Below are 21,155 nucleotides of genomic sequence, written 5' to 3' on the forward strand. Positions count from 1 at the left end.
GAATTTTCTCCCTGCACTGGCTAACAGCTTCTCTATAGAACACAATGTTATGTAACCTCATTCCCAGTGTCCATACAATTTCTTTTAGCACATATGTTCCTAAAAGTTCCCTGCTCATCTAAGCCAACTGTCTGTTCCACCTGCATGAATTCCAACATTTTGGATTTGCACTTTGCTCTTAAGAGGTGCACTTCAAGAGTAGCTGGAACTGTTGGACTCCAGTGCCTTCAAAAGCAGTTTCCCAAGGGACCTCGCCAACTAGTTCCCTGAGCAGCCTAAAGCCTGCTTTGTCTATATCCAGGGTTGAAGTTTTGGTGGCCACTGCTGACCTATTTCCTATCACCAAAGATTTTAATCTTGACTACTTCACAGCCACTATGGCTAATATGGCCACCAATCACCACTTTGTTTACAGACAACAAATCTAGGTGGGTACCTTCCTTTTAGTACCTGCATCAAAGTACATCACCAGAGGTGTTTTAGGAATCTTCTGGACTTGTTTTAACAGTTTGATTTCCAAATCTTGCACTCGATCAGATAGCATAAAAACTCTTACATGCATCACTTGTGTTCTGGAAACCTCTAAGACATTAGTTATGGCAGTAAGAGAAAAATCATATGGACTAATACATTTGGAGACCAATTATGCCTGTTTTTTTGCAGAGTGATTTTTAAGTCCGTTAGATGCTTTAATTTTGCTAAACATACTCTGAAGATCTTACATAGTTGTTTAACTGGCAAAATCTAGACAACAAAGCCTATGCTAATGTTGTCCATACACAGAATTCAGAATATGTGTATATATGGGAACTGCTGAATCATGGCCTGAACCTCTGATTGACCACCTGAGACAAGCAATGATTTAGCTACAGGAGCACAGGTGAAGGCACCTGTGCTATCAGAAAGGTTGGAGCCTGGTTCCACCTCTCCTACATCCCATTTAAGTGCTGACTGCCACTGAGGAAGGATCTCTTCCTGGAGATCACTCCTCTGGAGAATATTGCAAGCCTACAACATCAGTAAACATTTTCCATTTATTATCTTCCTGTTGTGATAATCTTACTTAGTCTAAAACTCTGTACACCAATTGATTTTACACCTCTGTACACTTATTGACTGTACAGTGCATAATAACAAAAAACTCAGTGTGAAGAAAACAAGTGAAGGATTAGACAAACTGCAGTGAATAAAATAAAGCATACTTCCAACTCAGGAATATATATTTTTAAGGTTATCTAGTCTACCTTCAAGTGGTAAACGACTCAGTGCCAGATCATGCTGATAGCTGGTTTTCTGAAGCAAATGTTAAGAATTTTAGACCATGAAAACTGAAAGAATTTGGGGTTCAAATCAAAACACAATGAAATACTGAAATATTTCAGATAATGTCACATTGACAAATTAAGTTATATAAACCATTTAATACAGTATCTAATTAATTAAATCTCTAATTAAATAAATTAGACTTACACATACCATTAATCCCTCTATTCAGTGAAATGGAAGACTAAAGTAGTCTCACATGTTTGCACGCGAAGTGCCTTACTGAGTTTCAACAATACAGCTAAGCAAAATTTTGGGATTAGACTGCTAAGAACTCAGCAACCATCACTCAGCTGGTAAACACATAAAAGTCTCTAAACTCACCTGTTCAGTTTTGGGGGCAAATATTATATTGCCCAAGATAAATGGTTCACTCACTGTTACCTGCGTTTCTCTTGGAGTTTTTAGTTCTTCACAGATGAATTTCTTAGCAAATCCTCCCTTCGCCAAACATCCACTCCTAAAAGACAAGCTCATGGTACTTTGTACAACACGTAACAGGAAAAATATTCATCCTTCATCTTTGTTTCTTCCTCATTAGGAAATACTCATGAAGACTTTGGGAAAAAAAATAAGATTTAACATCATTGTATTTATTAGGTTTTGAAACAATACACATTCACATCCTTTTGAATACAGTACATTTGGCACAGTAATAATGTTTACGATGAAATAACACTAATGAATGGCAAGAGATTCAAATTACATCCATAAGAAAAAAAAAAAACCTGTACAAATAAATCCTCACAATAAAAAAAGCCTACCCCTCCTCCCCCCACCTTCCCCCCAAAAAACTGAATACATTTTATATTTAGCCAGAACTACTCTGCACATAATTTAAGAAGAGGTAATTTTTAATCCTTTTTTGGAGAGAATTATTTTTCACCCTATAGAGAATAACGTGTTTCTCTTTTTTTAATAAGGTTTATTTGGAGGGAAAACAAGAAACGATGGATTCTTCATAATCATTATTATTATTAAGAGTCTTTTTGGCATTTTGCACTCATTTTACAAAGAAGGAACAGGAAAGATTCTACAGAACAGGCAGAAATGTAAATGTCCATTTTTAAGATTTATCTTTAAAAAATGTTCTAGGTAACAGACAAACCTTCTGATGTAAACCCAATGCAGAGGATCTAACTAATTATATTGAAGAAATATCTGCCCATGCAAAAGTTTTTATCTCCTTGACTTTTCTCTTAGCATCCTACCAAATAATGCATGTGTTGAGGCCTCTTGAAATACAAACATTTGCTGCTTATCTCTGTGTTAGAAATGGGAATATATCTTACTTTAAAAAAGCTTTCTGGGATGCTTTTATACCTTCAAAATAAATGCTCATAGTTTTATGTAAAGGCCTCGTGTTGTACAAACAGTAGTGCACTATTCAATAACTTGCCTTCCTAGCCAGTCTACTCACCTATGGAAAGGAACACTTCAGCATTGTGATCAGTTCTTGCCTGGATGTCAAAAGCTAACTGTGATGAGAAATAAACAGAGCCAGTAGTGAGACATGAATTGATGGGCAGTTCTACAATATATTTCTAAAAGAGAAAGAAATTTAAACATTGAGATGATGAAATCATTAAAATGTTTCTGTGCTGGTACTCAGCTCCAGAAGCTAGTCTTTTCCCAGTACAAAAGATCACTGAAGATAAATTAAATTAAACTAAAGGCTTGATCCATTGTTACACCTGTAGGCTAGACAACACATTAATTGATATATCATAATATTTAATATTTCGAAATCATCATAAGAATATATATAATAATTACACCTGAGTTTTAAAAACAAAACAAAATGGAACTGAATGTTGTCATCAGTAACAGGCTATGAGCAGCCAGACGTAAAACTGACACAAACTAACTCATCTGCTTGAGACCAAGATTATCTCTTAAAGCCAATGATTCTTACTTTGTCCACCACGATTTGTAACATTCCTTCTCTTTCCTAGCTCTATCATATCATAATAGAGTTGAAGAGAACTATACAGGAGATTTAGTATAGCTTAATATATGTCTACATCTTTTTATAACAAAAACCTCATCTCTCTGACAGTAACTTGAACCAATACACATACAAGAGTATTGCACATGGACATTATTATAATTATTCTTTCATAGACTAACATTTTAATAGTATGCCTGAACATGCAGCAGTTGATACCTCTATATTCAATGAATTCCACAGGCCTTGCAGCAAACACTATATACAAAATCTCACCTGTACAAAAGGCAAAAAAGCTTTTTAGTGCCACTTTGCCAATCACAAGTATTTATATTTTTGTGCAGCTGGAAATCCATGTGCAACAATTAAAATGGATTCCAATGACCGCTCACTCAGTCCAGTAAAATATATAATAAAATGACCTCAGCGATACATGTACACAAAAAAAAAAAACAACCCAAAAAAACCCCCCCAAAAAACCCAAACAAAAACAAAACAAACCACAGGGTACTCCTGGAAATATAAGTACATAACACTGTTAGCGTATCTACAGGAGGTAACTTCACATTAGTAATATTGTCCACATGAGTTACCATTTCAATTAATACACAAAAAAATTCAATTTACAACTTTCAATAATGTCAGTTTGTAATGTTTGATCTTCAGTTTTTCAACACAATTCCACAAAATGCATGTGTAGCCTTATTTTGTGTCTTCTAAAAGCAGTTTTCTTTTTAGATTTCAAACATAAAAAACAACAAACACAGTAGTATTATGGTTTTGTAAAAGTGTGCAAAAGTAACACACTGCTGAGAAAATAAATATAAATAAGAAATTATTTATCAACTTAGCTACAATGGAAAATGCAGATTTACAGTGTTTATAATTAACTTTTAATGTCAAATTAATTATAAACATTTGCAAGCTTGCCATCACATTAATGGTTCATTTAAATGGATATTCAATTTAATAACATGGATCCAATTGCCTAAAAAACTGTAAAATGCCTATATATAGCTGTGTTAAAGCACTATAGGCTTTTCATTCTTTAGCCCTTTAATATCTATCCATATAGGATCTTTCTTTGAATAAAATTTCAGTTATCTTCATTACTCTTCTTATTCCTACAAGTTTTCCATACATTTTATGAGGAAATTCACTGAAAGTCTGAATTGATGTACTTCTTCTTCTGGACAGCTTTATTTTATGTCTGTACCTCACCTCAATAAGACATTCATAGTTGAGGACTACACCCCAAAGAATGCAGACTTCTTCACTGACTGAAGGGTAAGTAATACGTGACTTGTTCCACATTTGAGCACAGATCTCACAGTAACCACAAGTGCAGAAGAAACAGGTCTCACCTTCTCAGCTTAAATTCATACAATTACATGACATGATCTGTTAAATCACTTTTAATAGCATGGCTCCATTTTCCATGAAAAGATGCAATTTTGTCTTGTGAGGAGATCTTTGGAATAATAGTTGCAAATATACGGCAGTGTGTTACATCTACAATTTCTGATACAAAATTGTTTTGCATTGCTTTGTGAGACAGAAATTAAGAGTGCTTTCATGTCAGAAGATTAAAGAAAAAAAAAACAATAAATATATACTTAAACTGGGGATATGGGCTCAGAGTAAGAGAAGTAGTTCTTGATCTACTGAGTCTCAGTAATCTGATGATCTCTTCAGAATCACATCTTGCAGCATGATTCATCTGTCAGCCTAACGATGTCTATGGCAATAGCTCTTCTCCAAAATAAGAGAACCCTTTAAATTCTTCTTGATTGATTTGTTTTATAATTGTCTCGTCCACTAGAGTTAATACCGGCTCTTCTCGTGTAAAGTCTTGATCAAAGTTATTTACATCCCTTTTGGTTTTCTGAGAAGAAAAATACAAACAAGGTGAATGGTAGAATAGCACAGCAAAATAAAAGGTCCTCTCCCTGCTTCCCCAACCCCAAAAGGCTGAATTTTATGGAATGGCTGAAATAAAAGAGGAGCTACTTCACACAAATAATAACAGACGTATGAGAGAAGCTACAATAGCAAGAACTATAAATGAATTCAGGAGAGGCCAGAGAAGCAGTACTATCAATGAGTTCCCAGAGACTCGCTGGTCTCTGACAGGCGAAGGAATAGCAGTATGATGATAAAGCAGGAAGCTGAGATTAGGACTAATTTAGAAAGGGTTTTGGCTTAGTAGGTGGCTGTTTCCTCATAGATTTGAACACAATGATATCTCATCTGAGAGGCAGAGAGTGAATTTGATTTCCCCACAATATACCCAACTCTTTTAACTCTAATTTAACCATTTCTTTGTATCTGGACATATTTGGCTTTAAAATTAGATCACAGCAGATCTCAGCCCAAAATTTTTGAGCTCAACATTGAGAAGTCCTAATGCAGACTAATGTAATTCAGAGCAACACAGCAAAGCACAGAAGTCTAGCTACAAAGAAATCCATCTCAGAGCTCTCCCTACTTTCAGTGGCACCAGGATTTCTCCATGGAAGACTAAAAAACCTTGGTCTTTCAGTAAATTTGGCCCAATGGGTTGCAATTGGACATGCTATGAGTGGGAGAAAGTTTGTTAACCAGAGACAGAATTGAAAAGGCTGGCTCATTTTCGTTAGGGCACTCACAACAGTAACTATCTGTAACCACTTGCATGTAAAGAATATCAGGCCATGGGGGAAAATGTTCCTTAAAGTCATTGTCCTGAGACCTATACCATTCATATTTTTCATGTTAGCAGCATATTTCAAGCATGTACAGGTTCAGGGAATTGGAACAAATATTTTCCTTTCCCTTTTTTGTCTATCCTTTCTCTTTATTTCATGAAATCTGACTGACACTTAATGGAGGCACAACAGCACTGTAAAAACCTACTTTGTGTCCATCCTCCATGTCTAAGATGAAGATGATACCAGAAATAGAATAGCTATTTGTTGTGCAAAGTTAAATGATAAACTCATCAAGAGGTATGCCACAAAGGATGACACATGATGTATTTCAAACTGATACACTGATGAATTCCAAATGGGGTAGAGGCATTCTTTCAATGCAGACAAATTTTCCTATAAATTAGATATATTATTGTATTTTCTTCATTAGATCTGCCTGAGGCATACCTACAGCAAGCACCACCTGAGTAGTTTGTAAGAAGCTTATAACTATAGAAAAAAAAGAGACTGCAAACCAAATACTTTCTAAGTACAGACAATCAAAAATATACATTTTCTATCTTCAAAGTTCCACTAAAAGGAAAAGAATATAGACTTTAAAAACATTTATATAAACATATGGTTATCTTGTCTATATTTGTAATATTTACTTTGTACAGAAATTTGCATACAAAGTGTATGTGGCCTACTTTGAACTGCATAAAAAGTAAGGGATATAGCTTAGATTTTTTATTTTTATTTTTTTCAAATACTGCAAAACAAGAAAAAAGGAATTTTGAATTATATTACATTTTAACTATGTCTGCATTCTTCCTGTTCATCATGTCCTACCACAATATTTTCACACACTCATACAATGAATTTGCTGCAAGTATTTACACTAAAGCAGAAGATGGTAAGTGAATGTTTGTAAAAAGTAAAATTCAAATTCAGATCTGTAGCTTCATGCAGAAGAAACTTGCTTATACTCACACTTTAACCACTAAATATTTGGGGCAAATAAGCTCTACAGTGGCTGAAAACAATTTCATGATATATGAATTATATTCAGTTTTTCATACTGAACATATTTGGCAAAATTGTATTTATTCAGTTTTTCATACTGAACATATTTGGCAAAATTGTATTTTCTTTCTGAAATTATAAGATTAAAATGAAAATTTCCCAGATTCCAACTGGGGCAATTAATTGATAATAGCTACTTTTTTCCAGAACACCATCGCTGAGATCTATCAAGATGTTAAGTGAAAATGAGTGCAGGTGAGTACTTGTAAAAATCTAAATCCTGTTGATTACAAATAATTGCACTTCCAGAAGAACTCTGAATTGCAAACACTTCTGACACAACAAATAAAGGAATTTACTTAGATTTAAAAGCCTAGCATTACTTTAAGACTGCCTTCAAGGAGATATCCAAAGAAGGAGAAAAATATTTTACTTTCTTCGGACAAACTCCCTATCTTTTTGGCAGCACAGATACAAATCAACCAGCTTCTTAACAGAACAGGTAGGAAATGATCTGAGGTTGCAAGGATATACTAGCAAGCCTCTAACTAACCAACTGGTCTAGTGAGATTACATAAACTACAGAGTATAAAATTGAAAGGATTAAGCCATAAGTCAAAAGGTAGAGGTCATAACAAGGCACTTTTCAAAGGAAAGACTTATTTGAGAAGTCTTCCTTAGTGACTGAGGCAGTTTCTTCTTGAAGCTATGGCTATTTTGCAAGGCTCCATCCTCTAAAATGAAACAGGTCTGGCTACATTTCTGCTAACATTGCTATCTTCTTGTACTTGCACTGTGAATACTCTACAGATCAACAGCATAGTCAAAATATAGTTATAGCATGAGGGCTCAACATGAGGGTATGAAGGGCTGTGGCTGTCTCTCAGCAGAGAAAAGAAAGATGATCTGCAAGGTAGGCAGAGCACATGATAAAATAGACTATCACTATTATCCAACTTCAAATATTTAAAAAAAAATAAAAATCACAAAGTGCAAAAGTCTTCAGATTGGCTAACAAATGCATACTAAAAAAGCAGTAGTTACATGGTTCTCTTCTTTTAGCCAAGAGCTCCTGAGTCTGTGCGAGATATTATTTTCATGTTTTCAGATGTTTTTCCAGATAAGACTTCTTAATTTCAGATGACTGAAGAAACAATTGTTATTAGGAAACAAGAACCCTTGTAAATCACAACTGTCCCCAACACAACAGCATAATTTGGCTTCATATTCTATTTTTAAATCTTTTTTCCTTAGCAGTGTGAACACTTCATAGGTATCCCATCAGAGCATTGACCTTGTGCATGACCAAGTTATCTTGGGAGACTTGACGAATCTACTACATCTTGCTGATACTATCTGATCAGATGAAACACTGTTACACAGGAATAGATCATCATGATTTAATAAATATTAATATGATCTCATCATTAACATAATCTCATCAAGATTGACATTTTTAAGTCAAAGTCATGTTTTATTCTCTTTACAGATCACAGTTTTGTGCAAGGAAGTAAAGATATTAGAGCTTTTAGAAGACAGTCTTTGTAAAATATCATTTCATAGAATCATAGAATTGCTCAGGTTGGAAAAGATCATCAAGTCCGATCTCAACCTAACCATGCTACTCTAACTCTAACAACCCTCCGCTAAATCCCTGAGCACCACATCCAAGCAGTTTTTAAACACATCCAGGGATGGTGATTCTACCATCTCCCTGGAGAGCCCATTCCAGAGCTTAACAACCCTTTCTGTAAAGAAGTTTTTCCTGATATCCAACCTAAACTTACCCTGGCACAACTTGAGGCTATTTCACCTAATCAGCTTTTTCAGTTTTCCAGTACAGATTTGGAGAAAGACTGTTATTTAATGAGTAAAAATATTTTTTACCCCTTAAATATCTTAATATAATTATGAAAAGATTAAAAGGAATGTAATGTGATATTAATAAGCACATATTAAACAACTTTTTATCAGAACATGTTAATTTTCTCCGTAATTTCAATGAAAAATTAATTTTCTACATTCAGTCACAAACTGAAGTTTAAAAAAAATTCAGAACATGTCTTATAAGCTCTCCAGCATCGAGGATTACCAGCCTTTTCTGTTAATGATTACTAAGTGACATTATATGAGTTCCAACAGAGAAGAAATCTAACTGTTTTTAGCAACAAAAATACATTAAGAAGGCTAGAACTTGCCATTCATTTCATTACTCTTCTGAAGCAAATGTGAATGACAAAGAATCACTGGAATTGAAAAGCTGCAGAAATCCTTGCACGTGGCAGAAGGTGGTCCAAACCAGGGAACTCAGCAATGCCTGAGCTCTCCTCAGCACCTCCACAAGGCCAAGCCAAGGGGCTTGATGGACTCTGATGTCTGACAAGGATTAAATTAATTCTACAACTTGGAGGCACTAGGAAGTATGTGCCTTTATTTCATTATTCTGTTTTGTTTAATTTGCAGAGAAGCACTGAAAGCCTTTCAAGTGCTTTGAATCCTCAGTGCCTCTACTAAATTGGGCTGGAATTGTCCAATGAGTTCACAGGCAGAGCAGATGAAAGAAAGATAGAGTGGAAGCTAGAAAACAATACTGCCACAAAAATCTTATTTTGTAGGAAAATCAGACTAAAATACAAATTTAAATGATGAGTTAAATATAAATTTTAATTAAATATAACTACAAGAATCATTACGTCAATTTGCACGTTTTGCTCAGTTAAATAGAATAAAGAGTTAATCCAGAGCAGACAGTTACTATCAGCAGGTGAGGTAAGGAATGGTCAGTATAGCAACAAACTAATATGTTTGTAGAAAAAATTATTGCATTTTTCAGTTAAGTTTATCTTTTGACATAAAACACATACAAAGCTCATCCATGGTTTTCACAGTCTCAGATACTGTCAACACTGTCCTTCAGATACACTGGACTTTCTATGTCACTGTATTACATACTTTATCTTTACTGCACTGCAGTTTGCTGCCAGGGGCAGCGCTTGACTCCTCAAGTCCACAGTGAAATTCTGGACTTTATCATTCTGGGAAACTCTTCCAGTGCAGCACATGGTGACATCAACTGCGCACCAGACATGTCACAGACAAACTAAATTCGGGCAGGATGTTGCTATAGCTTTTGCTGTGCAGCTCCAGGGGCACGGGACAACAGCGTAGAATGAACAGGATGGGCAGCAGGAAGTGAAAGATTTACACAGTATCATTCAATTTTATCCAGAATTTTGCTTCACTGAGAAATGGTTCTAGGTTTGACAGTGTCGCCAAGAAGTCCTTCTCGCTTAGCATTTTGTTTCTACCAGCAAGATTTTCAGACTATTTTTAAAGACAAATGAAACTAAGGACATAAGACAAATCGGTTTCAAGCACAAGGTCATGTGGCTAACCCCACATCTATATCACTGTCCTCTCATTTCCCTCTCTTTATTATGAAAACAACAACCTCAGCGAGGCAGAGATTAATGCACCAATGAGTGGATTTCTTTTCATAAAGGTGCAATAGCTTCTAGAAAGTTGAGAAAAACCATAATGAGCACTCACTTTCACATATAATTCATACTATATATAGAAATTCAGCACAAATACTGTGAAAGAAATAGGCTAAGAAGAAAAATACTCCAGGTTTATCTTTCTGTTTCTCATGTTGATACCTCTTCACAGTATTTGCATGCACAGAGAGGTCATATGAGAATTCTAAGTATTTTCTAGAATGTCTAATTTGAGAAGATAGGAAATGCAAGCTATCAGAATAATTGTAAAAACACGTATTTTTTATTTAGTATCTCCATTTCTCTATTCACATGACAAAGAGTTGCAATAGATTGGACATAAACTACAGTGCATCAGCTAAAGGTTATGATGATAAAAAAAGGTTTTTAATCCAAGTAGTTTTCATACAAATACCAACATTAATTACTTCCAAGTAGAGGGTGAGATGTTGTGCTTCTAGATTATTTATTCTTTCATTAGATGTGAAGGACACCAAATTAAAAGAAAGAAATGGATAACAAAGATATTCAGCAAAGATTTTAACAGACAGGCAGTATTTAGAAAGTATGCCAACCTATGTAGGCTGTAATCTAGTCTGTTATGGAAGTAGATAGACATTTAATAAACATTAACCTAATTCACCAAATTATGAATTTTAAGAGGAATAATTTCTGACCCAGGAAACTGAAGCTACATTTGTATCAAAACAGTATGTATTTTTCCTAAGAAAGTAAAGTGGGTCAGGAGGGAAGGAGGAATAACCTAAAGAATTAGAAGATAGAAACATTTAATGATTATATCGCCAGGATGCCAACCATAATACTTCACTTTCGCACAGCCTTTTTCTTATCCCATAAGCCAAAAATACAATAATGCAAAACAGCAAAGCAAAGAAGATCAAAGCTCTGCGAGTTCAGTGACAATCACTTTGTGCTCACAGTCTAGGCAATGAACCTCACCCATAATAAAATGTTGTAAACCATTGCACCTTATGGCAATACATGGGTATGGGTTTTTGCTCAACAGAGCACACAGCCCTAGAAGTGTACATACTAAACTTGTTTTGTTCACAGCCTGATTGCGAAAGCACAAGACTTTCCTCTGTTTAAAACATCTGAGAAGACAGAAATCACAGGAGCTGCACTGGAGGCCATTACTACAACTTCTTGCCCATGGTCATCCTTTACCAACAAGATCCACCTCATCCGTCTTATCGGAGCTTGTTTCCTTTTCAACTTAATCCTGACATAACTACAGCACAGAAGCTATGCGATGGTAGAAAGCATGTCTTTTTTAGAGTGAAAAAAGTTGCAGGGAAAAATGTCAACTTTTGCATTTCTGCTTTTCAATTTTCACCCTAAAAGTACGTTTTTGAGGATTTAGCTACATGGGAAATTATTTTATATATCTATGTGGAGTGAGGAGGGCTTGGGAGAAGAGAAAGAAATGGAGCAATTCTATTAAAATGCCCTTCATCTGCACAATACAATTACTACTGCAATTTAATGATCCTCTCTGCAGAGCAGATTTTATATGGGTGCCTCTCCAGTTCACATTTTATTGGCAGGCCTCCACCGAAATCCTCAGCTGTTCTAAGGTCACGACTGCTGAATGTCACCTCCCATCTTATGTCCTGGCACACGTCCAAGGTTAGACCATTTTTGGTTGTGAGCTCCTGAAAGTGTGTTTTAACCATTGTTATTGCAGCTGTGTTATGGCAATCAGGGCAGGTGCAGCTGCCACATGCTGAACCACCTGCTGCCAAGTCCTCATATGCATGTGTAGAAACTCTTACAGATCAATAATACTTCAATGCAAAGCAATAAACTCAGAAAATGGAGATGATTGGTTTGAAGAAAAAGGTGTTGCAAGAGGATTTGCAAGTCAAGGGCAAATCCTGGGTAAAAGGTCTTAGAATTCCCATGGTTTCCAGGAGCCATTTGATAAATCATGGAAAAAAATATAAAATACGGGAAGTCTAGCAGGGCAGTGAAATCACAGAATCACAGAATAGCCTGGGTAGGAAATGACCATAATGACCATCTAGTTTCAACCCCCATGCTACATGCATGGTCACCACTCACTAGAGCAGGTTGCCCAGAGTCACCAGACCACACTTGTTCTGTAAAGGATCTATAGTGCAAAGAAGTATTACTTAGAGCATAGCAGTCACAATTCTGCTACAGAATCACAACAGTTTTCACAATGATCTTAACATTTTTTTTCACTTCAGGCACTTTAATAATGAACATTTTGACACTACTCTTGTAATTCTTGTGATTTACAAGAAAATTGATGAATGCGATGCCAAGTGGTGAGATGCAGTGAAAAACTAATGTGTATTAAAAAAACAATAACAAACAAACAAACAAACACCCATGACAAAAGTCAGAGAATGTTGAATTTGGCAGGGACTTCTGGAGGTGACCTGGTCTAATCCCTGCCACAGCCACTTGCCCAGGACCAGAACAGGCAGCTATTTAAGGTCTCCAAGAAGGGACTGTCCAACATTTCTGAGCAACCTGTGCCAGTGCTGCCACTAGCACATTAAAAAAAACCAAACTTATTAATTGAATAAAAATTAATTCTGTTCAGATGGAGGCTTTTCTGTTCTAGTTTGTGTCCAGTGCCTCTCGCCTTGTCACTGGCTACTTCTAAAAAGAATCTGGATCCATCTTCTTTATGCTCATCTGATTACAGCAAGCCTATGCTGCACAAAATGTTGGGAAGTCATCCATGTCCTTCTCCATATACTGCTCATATAGCTACTGCATACTGCATATATGTTCATGTGTAATACTAAAATTACTTTCCTAGTTTGGTAAATAGAAAATACCCTATTCACTTAGCCCTCCTCTAAATCGCTGTAATTTTAAAAATTAATTTTCACAAGAATGAAAAACAAATGGCTACTAGTTTAACTGTATTGCTACTGATTGTGATTGCTACTGACTGTGGGGAGAACTTACAAGCTTATTCTGCTTTCCATGGGTTAAGCAAGCACAAAAAGAAATCATGGAGATTCTAATACTATTCAATAGGTGGCTGATGTAATTAGATATTGCAGGACTCATCTCTGCCATGTATCCTGATTAAAAATGTCTGACTTCCCAGTGTTTTATTTCATCTACAGTCACCTGAACAATGTTATCACAGAAAAAAAAAACAACAAACAACAAGTATATTATGAGAATCTTCCTGAACATATTATGAAATTATAAATATATAGCAACATCATGTGATTCTGAGCCCCTCCTTCATAAGTAGAAGACACTAGATCCAAAGTACCAATGTTCAGCATGGAAGGTAATAGCAAGCATGTGCAGTGGGAGCCTTATCCCCACTCTCAGCTACACATTAAAATGGGACAGTCTATGTCCTTTTATCCTTTTTTTTTTTTTTTAAATTATCTTAAACAGAGAAGTGGTATTGCAGGTCTCACTGTACGCAAATGGAGAAAGTTAGACAAGAATGGCTGAAGACTAAGACTACTGAATAGTCTGCATGAATGTGCAGTATCTCACTGTCACTTTCTGAACATGCTTTTATTAAAAGTTCCCAGTAAGATTTAGCGGAGTTTGTAGTGGCATGGGTTTCATTCTTGGTTCTGGTACTTATCTGTATTAAACTTCTGCAATTTTCTCCTCACTACGGATCTAATATTCTTTCTATATTTAATCACCTTTACATGAATATGTGTGATCTCTTGATTGTTTCTCATAGTGTACTTAAACAGGCTTTTGCACAGCAGGTACCTCATCTTGCAGGGAACTTGAGATGTTATTGGGGACCTGAAGGCAAAAATATATTCAGTCAATTTCTCCTTCTTCCTATTCTTTTCAATGAAAACACAATCCTTCAGAAACTCATAGGCAATCAAGTTCTTAAAGCTGTCTTTTCCTATACTCCATATTATTTACATGAACGCAAAAATAAAACGTTTCTGTTTAAACACTTAAGAATGTACTGTAAGTAGCCGTGATAACGCAATTTCACTTAATGGTTTAAATTGTTTTATGAACATAGGACTAGAGAAGAGCGTAGCCAAGAAGTGAATCAAAATCTGTCCTACTCTGAGGAAGTCTGAAAGGAAAGCAGAAACACTCTGGCGGCTTATCACTCCACTGCAATGGGCAATAATTAAAAATATATGTTTAACAAATGGCTAAATGAACTTAATCATTGAATTTAAAAGAGTTTAGTGTTAAAAGACCAGGACTCAATAAAACAAAATATTGCTGGATCCCTGGTATAGAATCAAAAGAAACACTGGAATCCTACAGTAGCTTTCAAACTTCTATAATTCTAGTGTTGTGGCAATCATAGCTAAAGGCAGCTGCTGCAGAGATCCTGTAGAGAACAAAAAAACATAAAATAAGACTGACTAAATGAGCACATTCTGAGAAACAGAACCTGGTACATCTGAGCAAACAATACTGAAATTTGCTATAAACATCAGCTTGCTTACTCTCAGAGTCTTTTAGCTGTGAAACAAGCTGGATTTAAGTTGCTTGAAAGCTATCTACTCACATGTGAGAGAAGTTCACAGTTCTGTAGAGTCCTAAAGTATTTGAAGTGATTTGGAATCCAAGATCTTTTGTCATTGCAGGGAGAGACAGAAGCCAGACATCTCCGTCCTGCCCTGCCCAGACACATTACTGGACCCACTGGTACAGGATACATTGCTTGTAGTTCTGCTACTACTGCTCATGACCACCTGCTGCTAGCTGAACTGAGATGATGAACCTCATCATCCACCAGTTGCCAATGCTTCTTATCAGCAGTGAAGGGCTAACACTGGAACCAGTAGCAGGAAAGTGGCACTTTTAGGAACCAGCTCACATGAAATACTCTATTTCATGACACCTTTTGGCAGGGCTAGCGCGATGGACTTCAGCAGCTATAAAGGTTTATAATAAGAAGGCTAAGTCAACCCACAACCATTTTTCTTTAACTTTTTTTTTTTGAAGGATTTATGTTAGCAGTTCTGACAAACATAAAGTCTTCCCTGTTCCCAAATGTTTTTTTTTTATACACTAATCTTTAATTAACACAGAGTCACCCTTAGAAGAAATCTCACTGTTTTCCTGTTCCTAAAATGCCTGCAGGGAAGTGGGAAATAATGTGCAATGTTTAACAACGGTATGTGAGTATCTGAGGTCTCAGGATCCGACTCTGGTGTTTTGTCTAAGCAGTAACACTTCATGCAAAAGCATGCAGGATAGCCCCTTGCGTGCCCACCTGCTAAATGCTCATTGCCATGCAGTGATGACCAAATGGAAATATATTATGGAACTGAAGGGACACCTCAAGGTTATTAGGCCTAAAAATGGACCTACCTTGATATTTTCCCCATATTGAAGGCCTTACCTTAAAGAGGGACATTCACACTGAAGCAAACTTGAAAAGAGAGAACATTTATACAAAAAGAAATTTACTTGGCCTGTAATTTCCTACGTCCTGCTTGGTGCTACTGAATGATACTGCATTTTACAGGGCTTCTCCCCCACAATGCAAAGTCATAATTCTGCATGAATGACAATACAATCCACTGTCACCAAAAACAGAGGTGTGCCAAAAAAATCCCGATACAACACTATAATGACTTCCCAAACAAGTGTAAAAACCCTCACTAAAACCTAAAAATATGTTTGCCTGTTAGCTGTCACGTGTGAAAACAGATCTGAAAACTTGGGAAGATTGATGAGTCAAGTATCCGGCTCATAAATTTTGAAGTTTTCTCCAGAAATGTGGTCCCTCTTTAAGGATTCCAGCCATTTCTCACAGTCAGCAGATGGCTGCTGCAGCATTCTAAACACACATCTGTCTCACTGAACACTTTTTGGGAGACATTCAGTGAGACACCTATGTATGAAGGTGCGGCTTCTGCCTGTTTGCCTGTGCAAGCAGACCAGCTGCATGCTCTGTACGCATTTGTATTTACTGTTTCTTAATCAGTTCTCAAACACTGTGGACATCCAGCTTGACACATGTCATAGAAGAAGTGCTTTTGAATTTTTTCCAGTTTTTCACTCATTTGGGAGAGAGGGAAAAAAAAGTTATCAGTGCTCAGAGACTCCAGTTGTAACACGATCATTGGCTAGCACTAGAATTTAGTTTTTGGGATGATTTTGTGTCAAACCTTTGCTGCAGCACAAAATTGAAAGAGGGCAGATTGCTGGCTGCTGGCATCCTTAAGTCAAGACTTAACAAGGGAGTTTAGATTTACAAGGGAACTGCATACAGACAACGTGGCCCAGAACGTGATAACTAAGGGGGGAGGGATTTTGATAACAGTTTGTGTTTATATTAGGGTTACAGGAGATAAGATACATGTAAATTATTGTAGGAAATTTGAGACTGAAGATCAAGATGAAATCTGTTAACACTGAGGTCTGGTATAGCAGAGAACACTCTTCCAAGGGAAGTGTCATGTGTTCCACCAATTTAAAGCCTGGCTGATCATGAGCATTTGGATTTTAAATCTTCTTAGTCACATCTTTCCACTGCCACAAAACTTTGTTATACTACTATTACCAGAGAGTGGAAACTGAGGCACAAAGGTGTTAGGTGACAAATCCTGGGCCACATCATGAGTTTCTAGAAAAGCTATTAGCAGAACTTATCTATCCTGCACTCCTCTGATCTCTGGTTATAGTTGCCAGACCAAGCCTCTACCAATCCCCTAGTATCAGAACTGAAGAAAGAACGTACAAGCATTCAGAAAACATTCTCAGTGATATAATGGCAGGAATGGAAGAGACTGCAAAATGAAGAGAATCAAATCAGATTAACTATATGGGCCCTTTTGGCAGCAGCTGCTGCTATTCAATACTGAAAGATAAAGTCCTGCAGTAGATTATCTTGCCCATCATGTCTTTAATGCTCTTCAAGAAAGTGAGATTTAAAAATGTAAAATCAAGAAGTTATGAACATACAGAGAAAATTAAAACAATATATTGTTCTGTAAAAGCTGCATGCTCACAGTAAATCATCATAATGCAATTACTTTGTTAAATTCATCTTCATACAGCCACACTAAGATTGAATTGCCACAGGCACTGATAAAGCCATTAGAGATGAAACTTTGGCTTAATTGCTAGAAGGAAATACATATGGCAAACATCTGTTTTACCAGCTTTTTTTTTGCCCTCTGACTCAGAGTTTCAGCTTTTTCATGTAGAGGATGCCTTAGTCAAAGCCTCAAATATCCCCAACTTTGATATTTACAAACAGGATACATAAAAAGGACAAGACTTCTTATTTTTGTGTGTATAAAGGGTTGACAGAAAACTCAGCCTGGAAGAACAGGAATGGACAGGCTGGGAGGCTATCTTTGCAGCACAGTGCCTAACATCTTCCTGTGTCTCACAGTTTCTCACAGCACACTGGGCTATTGTAACCAATGGCATAAGAAACATCAGAATAATTTCATTGAGCACGTCTTGTTTTACCAAAATAAATAAATAAAAATCCCACAAAAGAACAAAACAAAACATGAAGAAATTGAGGCTTACACGATGCTATCACTTCAGCTAAATCACTGAAATTTGGTGTAGTGGTGTTCCTGTGCCCCTGCCAAGTGGAACTGGAATATTACACATTTGTATCAGCCTGTAGGCCACCTGTGCACACCTCTCGGTGAGCTTCCCTGTCTGATGTTAATGGCATCAGCTGGCTAGCTGTGCTCTCAGAAATGGCAGAAACAAACAAAATTTCTTCATGAGATCTAGAGCAATACGGAGAGAATTAAGGTAAAAGCAAAATATTCCAAAATAGACTTTTGCTTCACTTTTTCAAACATAGGCTTTTTCAATAAGTAACAACATGGAGCAATATAAATTTCATAAATACACATTCAAGGCCAACAGTAATCTGTTTCAATCACTATTTTTAATGTATGTTTTATTATTTGTTATGGGATAGACTGAATCATTCCATCATGGCACTAAGCAAGATCTACCACAACATTAAAGACTTTAGCAAGAAATTAATAGAACGTTCCCTTGTTTTCATTATTAATATTGCAAATGTGCTTTGAAAATGAAAATAATCTAATTTAACCAAACATAACCAAGGAAACAGGAAAGACAGAGAGTAGAGAATCTCTGAATACTACCAATGCCTTTGTGGTTCTTGGGCAATAAAACCATATTGGAAATCATAGTCTGGTGTTATGGCTAGTGTTATTCTGGTGTTATGGTTAGTGATTTGGGAGATTTACTTCTCTGAATGAAAATATTTTCAGAAGAATGTATGGGCCAAAATACACAGGAATAAAGTGCCTCAGAGGGAGTTCTGTCTCATAACAAGTGCTTTGGAGAACAGATATCTGCCTGTACTAAAATGGTACTTCTTTCTTGCATATGCAATTACAAATCTGTGTCTGAATTAAGAGCAGCAGAGAAGAAAAATATTATTAAACAAATGCTAAGACAGTCTGTGAAACTGTAAGAATTATGTTTTAAGAACAGTGGAAATAATCTGTAAGAGATACTGTCAAGGTCACTGGTGCTTAGAAATAATAAATACCCTCTTCAGATCTCCTCAGTGTCTGCTTAATTTCTAATGTACATGTTCATAGCTATTACCTTTTTCTATAGCAGCTTAACCTTTATAATAGCTCCACATAGGAGAAACCCTTAGTATAATAAACAATAATATATAGAAAAAGTAAATCGATTTTGTTCTGGATTTATGAAAGGAAGGGCTGGCACATAATACGCATCACAGTACAATGCTTTTTCCTCTCTTCATGTCGTCTTTTCCAAGTCACTATGCTGGAGTAGCAGTAAAAACCCTTCACAGCAGGTGTCAGGGACACCAAATCTGTTTTCATTGTCTGTACTTCCTAGCACATCGTGGCATTTCATTCCCATCACTTCTTAGAAAACTAAACTTAAGCCAATTTTATGAGTGCTCTGCTCTAGGCTCTCTTGTAAGCTTTCAGAAAATACAGTCAGATTTCCAAGGATCTTTTGGAATTCAGTAATTTTCATTCCAAGGCTAATGACAGTTAGGAAAGAAATTTCAGCCTCCAAAGAGTCATTAGAATCACCACATCATTCCCAAAATAGGAGGACATTAATGATATATTTCTAGTATAGCGAAGAATATATTTGTATGCCTCCACAGTATGAATGAGATTTAGAAATAACTTTCAAAAGTCTGACTAATAGTCATGCTGTGTTTCTTCCAAGTACACTTGAAAAATCCAAAGCTCAGGCTGGCAGAATTGAAGAGACATAACTTGAACTATGGAGAGGCATAGGTGTAACAGTACCATGTGATACAGCTTTTTATACAACCTATTATTTCAGAGCAAGGAAAAAAAGGTAAAAGAAAGAAAGGTTGTTGTGCTAACCAAGGAACCCACACATTTTTGGGATCACAAGAGTAGTGATGCAGAACTGAAGCCACAAATTATTGTTACCACCCTAGCACCTCTATGACCTCCCTTGGCAGATTATTCCATTGTTTGATGAGACCTCAGTGTTTGACCACTTTCCCTAATTACTTTAATTAATCAAGGTTTTACATTGTCCACAACTCATCTGAATAAATCCTATGTTTTATATTTTTAAAGTGTATATGACACAGAAATTATATTTCCCCCCTTAGTCATCTTTCCTGTCGGGTCAGAAAATAGACTAATACCTGTGTAAACATACGCATTCTTGCATGAGTAGATTTTTACAGGTGCATACAAATACCAGTTTGCATGCATGCATGACTACATATATGTATAACATTATTTTTTCCTGTACGTATGTGCACTCACATCTAATGTAAGAATGTCTGTTTTCTGAGTAATTTGGCCTCATTTGTAGCTATATTCATAAACCTAGGCTTTCCTGAACATAAAATTAAATATATTTTTTGTATCCCTTTTTAATTTTAGAAGTCACTTTGAAATAATCAACAGTCCTTTACCAATACTGAAAGATGTTAAAACCCCCAAAAAACGTTCTAAACACATCATTACTTATGTTCAGTTAATCCATAGCTATAGATCTGTTGCATTCGCCTTTCCAAATCAGTGAATCTCAGGGCTACTCCCACTACTGAATTTAGAGACAAACTTTCCACGTAGATTTTAAAGTAGAATTCAATTTATTAGCTTTAAACATCTTACCTTTATTTTTCTTTTTTATTATTTTTCAAAGCAATTTCTTCTAGCTTGCCAAGTATCCCAAATCACCTTTTCAGCACTTATAGAGAATTGTTCCCAAGAATCCTTTACAATTTCTGAGGTTGCATCACTAATAATTAGATTTGCATGATCTTTCTGTCTGGGCATGTTTCAATTTTCAACTAATAAAGCATTGAATGTTAAGAAGACAAGCAAAAATTTTGGTATAATCTTGGTCAAAGATTTCTATACAACAAAAAAATCCAAACAGTTGTAAAATTTATATAAGTGGTATAAAACAGCTGATGGATCATAAACATAGTGTAACTATATAAACTATACCCTTTCTAAGTACAGAACAATTACTAGTAAAACTGATAGGATGAGGTCACCAGGGAAGTTATTATAGAGAGAAAGTAGACTACAAACATAAAGGTAATAGAGTTGCCTCTAATACAAACTACATGCTATCTAAATTTACCACCATAAAAGAAGAGTTTAGAGAAAAATAAGCATACAGAACCACTAGGCAGCAGGAATCAAATTTGCTAAAAAAGTT

The 21,155-nt window shown here is 36.0% G+C and overlaps 1 protein-coding gene across 3 annotated transcripts in view; it reads right to left on the reverse strand.

Annotated features, from left to right (window-relative positions):
• Positions 1 to 1,895: 1,895 nt before the first annotated feature.
• PRKCE (protein kinase C epsilon) overlaps positions 1,896 to 21,155 on the reverse strand; it is a 269,340-nt gene continuing 250,080 nt past the window's right edge. For 2 of the 3 annotated variants that reach the window (XM_052685443.1, XM_052685450.1), the window contains exon 15: positions 1,896 to 5,156. In XM_052685443.1, coding sequence (XP_052541403.1) covers positions 5,010 to 5,156 — 147 coding nt within the window. In that variant the 3' untranslated portion in view covers positions 1,896 to 5,009. Of the gene's footprint in view, positions 5,157 to 15,834; positions 15,865 to 21,155 lie in introns of those variants that run through there. The other variant, XM_052685448.1, reaches the window with a different exon arrangement.

This window comes from Tympanuchus pallidicinctus, unplaced genomic scaffold, assembly GCF_026119805.1.
Source record: "Tympanuchus pallidicinctus isolate F22 unplaced genomic scaffold, pur_lepc_1.0 scaffold1, whole genome shotgun sequence".
In the NCBI taxonomy this organism is placed as follows: Eukaryota; Metazoa; Chordata; class Aves; order Galliformes; family Phasianidae; genus Tympanuchus; species Tympanuchus pallidicinctus.